This window comes from Manacus candei, unplaced genomic scaffold (genome assembly GCF_025592945.1).
Source record: "Manacus candei isolate 608988 ecotype Guabito, Panama unplaced genomic scaffold, ASM2559294v1 h1tg000003l, whole genome shotgun sequence".
Lineage (NCBI taxonomy): Eukaryota > Metazoa > Chordata > Aves > Passeriformes > Pipridae > Manacus > Manacus candei.
The window spans coordinates 17904993-17913020 of NW_026138051.1; the positions used below are offsets into that span (position 1 = coordinate 17904993).

Here is an 8028-nt window from a genome sequence, read left to right on the forward strand (position 1 = left end):
GAAAAATAAGGAACTTTTTTTCCCCCCCGCGGTTGTTGCTATGGAGACGGGAGCAGATGGGGAGCAGCTCGTTATCCCTCTCTCTTCGCCAGTCCCTGCCCTGAGCCCCCCTGCGCGCCCAGCTCGGGATGAAGAGGAGGAGAAGGAGGAGGAGCAGGGATGCTGCGGGCGCAAGCGACCCCGGCGGTGGCTGAGCACTGACACGGACACCCCTCCGTGCCTGAGAACTCCGTCCATTTGCTCCAACAACCCCTCACATCCCATAAATCCCAAAAACGCCCTCGGGAGTCGGGGGCGGGCGGGTGGGAGGACCTGTAGGTGCGGGAGCACCGTCCCCGAGGCCGCGGCCCTGGGGCACCTCCTGAGAGGAAAACAGCGAATCCCGGAATCCCTGGGGCTGGAAGGGGGGACCCACAGGGGTCACGGATGGAGCGGAGAGCCCCGGAGCCCGCGGCTGGCACCGGCGATCCGGGGGCGTCCCGGGGACATGTCAGAGCTGGCCCGAAGCCCTCGGAGGGTCCGTCCGAGGCCGGGCCGGGGGAATCTGTGTGCCCGGATCCCCCTCCGGGACCCTCCGGTCCCCCGCCCCGCCGGCCGGGCCCGCTGCCATGGCAACCGTGACGTGCCGCGGGCGCGCTTTGCGGCGGGGCGCGCAGGCCCGGCGCGACGCGCGGCGGCGCTTTGCGGCAGTGCCGGCGTGCGGGAGCCATGGCGGAGCAGCAGGACCCGCAGGACCCGGTGGCGGCGGCGGCCGAGAGCGGCAGCGAGAGCGAGGACGGGGTGAGCGGGGTCGGGGCGGCCTCCCGCGGCGGCCTCAGCCGCTACCTGCGGCTCTCCGGGCGTTCCTCCGGCCGTGGCGGGCGCAGCGGAGGGCAGCGTGGCCTGGCTGGGATGCCGGGCCCGGGGCTCGGCCAGGCGGGTCCGGGGGGCACTGAGGGGTAACGGGGGGCAGCGGGGAGCGGGCGCTGGGGCCATCCCCGCGGCCGCGCTCCGCCGGGCTGGGCCTGTGAGCACGTGTGCTGCGTGGCAGGAGGATGGAGAGCGACGGCACCGGCGGCTCCTGGAGGCGATCAGCGCCCTGTCCGGACGGAAACGGTGAGTGGTGGGTCCCGGGGCTCCTGCAGCAGCCACGCTGCGCTCCCTCTGGAGCACCCGCGGGAACACGAGGAGCCCTTGGGGTTATTTTCTGTCCCTCTCCCTCAGGCGGAAGCTGGCGGAGCGCTCCGAGGCGGGCGGGCAGGTGTCCGAGTTCAATGTCACCTGCAAAGGTGAGGTCCGAGCGCTGGGCAGGGCTCGAGGGGAAGGGACAGCGCTGCCCATCCCGAGCCACCGCGGGGGGTGTGCTGGGGCAGCTGCAGCCCCTCACGTGGCGTCTCTGCGTAGGTACCGGTGAGAAGCTGGTTCTGTCGGAGCTGCTGAAGCCCATCCGCCCCAAATCTGCCCTGAGCAGCGTGAGGAAGGAGCTGGCCAGGGTGAAGCGGAAGGCGGCGGTGGAGCTGCCGCTGAGCAAGGAGGAGGCTAAGAGGGTGAGTGCAGGGAGCAGAGGGGGGCTCTGAGCTGAGACTCCGCTGCCCCCTGCCCCTCCCTGACGCTGGCATCGCCTTTCTCCGCCCCTCCTGTCCCCCTCCAGGTGGTGAGGGAGGCTGCCTACGTCACCACCTCGAAGGATGTAGGGAAGTGGCAGCAGGTGGTCCTTCAGAACCGGCGCGCGGAGCAGCTGGTGTTCCCCCTGCGGCAGGACATCCCCACTGTGACGCCTCTGGAGAGGGTGACGTCGGCCTGGAAGGTGGGGGCTGGGGGTCTCACGGCCCTGGGGGTGCTGGGGGCAGTGTTGGGGGTTTGGCCACAGGGCAACTCTAGGAATTTGGCTGGGGCAGCTCCGAGGGTTTGACTGGGGCGGCTCCAGGCTCGACTGAGGCAGCTCAATGTCTCCTGGCTGTGTTGGGAGTAGTGACGGAAGTGATGGAGGTGAGGAAGGCCCAACCTGTGGCTGAGGCACTGGGCAGGTGCCTGCTGAGCTTGGGAGGGTTGAAAGGGCAGTCTGTGTTCCTCACACATAGCAGGTGTATAAATTCCATCTGGGAGAAGCCAGGAGAGGGTTTGGAGCTTGCTCTGTCCCCTCTTCTTCTTGTAGTGTCTCAGCCCCTGCAGTGTTTCCATCCCTGAGCTGGGCCAGACACCTGGGGGTGTCCCTCAGCCACAAATGCTGAGGTAGAGGGAATTGGTTTGCCAAATTCTGTGCGCTTGGAAACATTCCTTACAAAAGAAAGATATGTTTGGTTTTGAATATCAGTTCCCATGGGGTTATAACTGGCAGCTGTTGGATGCCAAGGTGAGATGCAGCCCCTGCTGATCTTCCAACATTTCTGTGCCTCACCTTGATCTGCCCAAAGGTCCCTTTGTGTTTTGGGGGGATGTGACATTGGGTGGCCTGGAACCCCTGCTCCATGCTCCTTGTCCGTGCCCCTGGCCAGCACTGCCCATCTGACAATTAAGAGAGGCCATTTCTCTTAACATGGGAGGAATTGCACCTGCCCTCACCTGCTGACGTGGCTGGGAGGATGCCCAAGGCCTGTGATCCCCATGAGCAGGGCCACCAGTCCCTTGAGGAGGGGACACACTTCTCTGGGCCTTCCCACAGACTCGCTCAGTGGCAGTGGGAAAGGTTGGGGACATCCAGAGAAGGATTGATCCTTGCAGTTCTCATTCTCCTGCTGTGTCTTCTGTCCCAACAGGCCCGGACTCCACTGGAGCAGGAGATCTTTGGATTGCTCCACAAGACACAGCAGCCCATCACAGACCCACTGCTGACACCAGAGGAGACGGCCTCGCTGAAGGCCATGAGCTTGGAGGAGGTGAGGGCTTCCCCTTGCCAGGCCCTGGCTCTGAGGGCCATCACGCTGTGCCCCTCATCCCTCACCCTGTGCCCCTCATCCCTCACCCTGTGCCCCTCATCCCTCACCCCGTGTTCCCCATCCCTCACCCCGTGTTCCCCATCCCTCACCCCGTGTTCCCCATCCCTCACCCCGTGTTCCCCATCCCTCACCCCGTGCTCACCATCCCTCACCCCGTGCTCCCCATCCCTCACCCCGTGCTCCCCATCCCTCACTCTGTGCTCCCCATCCTTCACCCCGTGTTCCCCATCCCTCAACCCGTGCCACTCACCCCATATTCCCCATCCCTCACCCCATGTTCCCCATCCCTCACCCCATGTTCCCCATCCCTCACCCCGTGCTCCCCATCCCTCACCCCGTGCTCCCCATCCTTCACCCCATGTTCCCCATCCCTCACCCCATGTTCCCCATCCCTCACCCCGTGCTCCCCATCCCTCACCCCGTGCTCCCCATCCTTCACCCCGTGTTCCCCATCCCTCACCCCTTGCTCCCCATCCCTCACCCCATGCTCCCCATCCCTCACTCTGTGCTCCCCATCCTTCACCCCGTGTTCCCCATCCCTCAACCCGTGCCCCTCACCCCATGTTCCCCATCCCTCACCCCGTGCTCCCCATCCCTCACCCTGTGCTCCCCATCCCTCACCCCGTGCTCCCCATCCCTCACCCCGTGCTCCCCATCCCTCACCCCTTGTTCCCCATCCCTCACCCCTTGTTCCCCATCCCTCACCCCTTGTTCCCCATCCCTCACCCCGTGCTCCCTGTCAGGCCCGGCGGCGGCGGGCAGAGCTGCAGAAGGCACGGGCTGTGCAGTCCTACTACGAGGCCAAGGCTCGGCGAGAGAAGAGGATCAAGAGCAAGAAGTGAGGCTGTGCCTGTGCTGGGCTCAGGGCAGTGGGGAGGACTGGAGGCCCCCCAGACCCTGAGCCCTCACCTGCCCTCGTGCCCTAGGTACCATCGTGTGCTGAAGAAGAGCAGGAGGCGCCAGGCCCTGAAGGAGTTTGAGCAGCTGCACAAGTCGGACCCTGCAGCTGCCTTGGCACGGCTGGAGGAGCTGGAGCAGCTCAGGATGCAGGTGCTACCTTGGTACCTCAGCCCCATTCCTCAAGAGGGCCCTGCTGCTTGGAGAGCTCTGTGTGATGTTTCTCTCTCTCTTTCCCTCCAGGAACGGATGAGCCTTAAACACCAGAACAAGGGAAAGTGGGCCCGATCCAGGGCCATTATGGCCAAGTATGACCTGGAGGTGAGATCATGGAGTCACAGAAGGGTTTGGTTGGAAGGGACCTCATCTCATTCCACCCCCCTGCCATGGGCAGGGACACCTTCCAGTAGCCCAGGTTGCTCCAAGCCCCATGCAACCTGCCCTTGAACACTTCCAGAGATGGAAGTGTCCAGCCACAATCTCTCTGGGCACCCTGTACTAGGGCCTCACCACCCTCAAAGGGGAGAATTTGTACATATCCTATCTATGCTTGCCTTCTGTCAATGTGGAGCCATTCCCCCTTGTTCTGCCCCTCCAGGATGTGTTATAAAGTCTCTCTCTTATAAGCCCCTTTATGCATTGAAAGGCCATGACAAGGTCCCCAGTGCTGACTGGGGAAGTGGGAGAAGCTGAGGTGAGCAGGGAAGGTGGGAATGAGTTCTCTGCCTTGTAATAGAGTTTTTTGGTGCCCCCTAGGCCCGCAAGGCCATGCAGGAACAGCTGGCCAGGAACAAGGAGCTGATGCAGAAGGTGCAGGTGGAGCCACCTGAGGAGGAGCCGTGCGAGGTGCCTGAAGAGGATCCTGCAGCCGTGCCCATCCCCACCGGGGTCAGCACGGCTAATCCCTGGATGCTGGGCAAGCCCAGCGCCCCGGCCCCAGAGCCTGAGGCACAGGAGGCTCCCAGAGATGGCACAGTGCCTGGTGCTGCAGAGAGCAAGGAGGAGATTGAGGAGGAGGAAGAGGAGGAGCTGTCAGAGGAGGAAGCTCTGCTACAAGACTTTGAGCAGAAGCGGCAGGCACGACAGGAGCGGGCAGGGAGCCCTGAAGGGCACGGTGAGGAGCATGAGACCCCAAGCAGGGGGGGCTGGGAGTGCTGCAGGGTTGGGCAAAGGAAGGGGGGCTTGGGGGCGGTTTTTGGCTGTTTTCACAGAGCTGCCCTTACTCTCCCACCCTGCTCAGAGTGACCATTTACACCCTCAATGTGTAGGTGCTGGTGAGACTGAGGCCAGTGCTGAGCGGCCGGGGGACAGCCCCATCCCCCCGTTCTGTGCTGAGGAGCCGGTGAGCACGGGGCTGGAGCCACCCCCTCAGGCCCAGGAGCAGCTCCTGCTCTCAGAGCAGCTGCACCGTGTGCAGACCATGGAGGATGTGGAGGGTCTGGCCAAGGAGGAGCCTGTGGAAGAGCAGGAGAAGCCAGTGGCCCCGAGAGCAGGGAAGCAAGTGCAGCAGCAGAAGGAAAGAACGGCTGGGGACAGACATGCCGAAAAAACAACAGACAAGAAGATGATCAGCCTGGAGGCTGTACTGGATGGGAAGCCCCAGGAGATGGACTGCCCAAGCCTGCCTGTAGTCGTGGAGGAAGAGGTGAGCATGACGGGCCTCTCCCATGTTCCTCGGTACCCAAAACACCAACCAGTAACACTAGACCCCAAACCACTAATTCCCAGTAACCCTAAACTCCCTTCCAGTAGCCCCAAAACTCCTTTCCGTAACTCACAGTAACCCCAAACCAGTAACCTAAACCCCTTCCAAGTAACCATAAGCCCCAAACTACTAACTCCCAGTATTCCTGAACCCCCTTACAGTAACCCTAAACCCCCACCCAGTAATGCCCAGTAATTTTTACCCCCCTCCCACTGCCCCGGCACCTCCCAGTTTGTCCCAGGCCCTTCCCAGTCCCTCCCAGTTCCCACAGTAACCCCTAAACCTATTCTGCCTCGTCCCTCTGCAGGAGGGTGGCATCGACCAGCGCGGGATGATCACAGAGGCCTTCGCTGGGGACGACGTGGTCGCCGACTTCCAGCGGGAGAAGCGCAAGGCCGAGGAGGCGGCGAAGCCGCAGCCAGTCAACCTGGTGCTGCCAGGCTGGGGCGAGTGGGGCGGCACCGGGCTCCGGCCCAGCACCAAGAAGGTCAAGAGGTGAGTGGGGGAGAGCTCAGGGACATGCCCAGCTCGGCACCAGCCCTGAACCCCTCATGTGCCTGCAGGTTCCTGCTCAAGCCGCCGCCGGCGCCTCCCCGGAAGGACCAGCACATGCCCCACGTCATCATCAGCGAGAAGCGCAACATCCACGCGGCAGCACATCAGGTGCGTCACACCTGGTCAGCATTAGAGCTCCAGCAATCCCTTCCCAAAACGTCCTCCATCCCTGCCTGTAATCCCTGCTTCCAGCTTAACCAGCCCAGTGGGGTGATGGAGGAGAAGGGATGTACGAGGCTGCTTTGTTGGTGGTGGTGGCTGCTCCAGCCCTCCTGGGCTCTCAGAAGCAGGGTGTGAGCAGGTCCTGGACAAGTGGGAACCAGTGGGAACTGGGGGTAGCATGAGATGGAAGGGCCGGGCTGAGTGGCTCAGAGACATTACCCCTGTGCTGTCCCCGCAGGTCAGTGAGCTGCCCTTCCCCTTCGAGCGGCACCAGCAGTTCGAGCAGAGCATACGGACGCCCGTGGGCACCACATGGAACACACAGCGTGCCTTCCAGAAGCTGACAGCCCCTCGCGTAGTCACCCGTGCCGGCCACATCATCCAGCCCATCTCGGCTGAGGATGTCCCGGACACGGCCCCCAGCAGTGGGGCCAGCCCCAGGGAGGAGGCACTGCCCCGGGGACGGGCACTGTCCCGGCGCCGCCCGCACCGCAAAGCGCGGTAACTCCGTGCCTGCGGCCCAAGGGCTTGGACTGGAGCGGGCACAGGTACCAGGAGAAGCTCCTGGTTCTGTCCAGTTCCTTCTTCCTCTTTCCCTGCAGTGAAACCCGGGGCTGCGTCCATGTGGCTGCCCTGGCAGCGTCCAAGGCTGGGATGGCCGGTGCCCTCCATGCTGCCCTGGGGGACCACGCGGGGCCAGTGCTTTGGCCGAGTGGAGGGTGAGAGGCTGGTCAAGGGCTTGTGGCAGAGCAGGTCTGGGAGTGAGGGGCTGGAGCAGCTGCCCCCAACCTGCCCTGTGCTTTCATCTTCCATATCCCTATTTTTTTACCTCTCTGTACTTTTAAATGTTGGCCAAAGGGGCTTTCTCCCTGCCCTGCCATGCTGAGCTCGGCCCCAGGGGGATGTTCCTCAGGTCCGCTTGTACCCCCAAGGTACCTGCCCAGCATTAATAAACGTGGTCACCTGGAAACGGCTCTATGAGGTGCTGCTGCTGCTCTGCACGTGCTGGGAGCTGGCTCTGTCCCCAGGCAGCCCGTGGACTTCTTGCTGCCCACCTCTGCCTCTTGCTGCCGCTGAGCCCATGCCCCCTGCCCAGCCACCCCTGGGAGTGTGACAGCCAGGTGCTCAGTGCTTGCACCAAGGCGGAGGGATGTGCCGGAGCCTACTGGACTGTTCAGGGATCCCTCCAGGCCTCTCCCCCCACTTCCCACGTGGGCTGTGCTCACGCCAGTTGGAGAAACACTCCCAGCCCCAGCGCAGGAGCTGGAGCTGCTGCTGATCCCAGGAAACATGTCCCTCATGCCAGGGACGCCTCCTCCCACCTTGGCACTGCAGCCTGCCCGGGGCCCCGCGTGCTGCCGGGTCTCAAGGCTGCCCTTCTGCCCTGCAGCCGGGTCAGACCGGGAAAGTGGGGGTCGTCCTGTGGGGTTGGGGCACAGGCACCCCTCCAGGCTGACGGTGGGTACCCTGTGACTCCACAATTCCCACCCAAAACCCCGCAGGGCTCCAGAGGCTGGCCCTTCCTGGGCTGGGAGGGGAGTGAGGGCTGACGTGGGGCTGGGGGCTGGCTGTGCCACGGCCTCGCCGGGGACCCGGCCCGGCTGTCTCCGGCCCCCGCAGCACCCGGGGCGGGTCAGAGCGCTGGCCTGCGATGGGGCCGCGGTTGTGTTGTTTGGGAAAAAAAAAAAAAATGAAAGGAAGCGGAGAGCATTTCCGTGCCGTGACGCCGAGAGCCCCTCGCGGGGCTGGTGGCCCCAGCTCGGAGCCCGCGTCCCTCTGCCATGGGAAACCTTC

The 8028-nt window shown here is 63.8% G+C and overlaps 1 protein-coding gene across 1 annotated transcript; it reads left to right on the plus strand.

Moving 5' to 3' along the window:
- The first annotated feature begins 608 nt into the window (after nucleotides 1–608).
- UTP14A (UTP14A small subunit processome component) lies at nucleotides 609–7204 on the plus strand. The gene is given in 15 exon segments (XM_051790768.1): nucleotides 609–701; nucleotides 703–780; nucleotides 1031–1095; nucleotides 1204–1268; nucleotides 1384–1526; nucleotides 1631–1786; nucleotides 2736–2855; nucleotides 3659–3753; nucleotides 3842–3965; nucleotides 4056–4133; nucleotides 4569–4926; nucleotides 5081–5457; nucleotides 5825–6012; nucleotides 6081–6180; nucleotides 6473–7204. Coding segments are annotated over 15 exon segments (2307 nt in total). The 3' UTR covers nucleotides 6740–7204.
- Nucleotides 7205–8028: the final 824 nt, after the last annotated feature.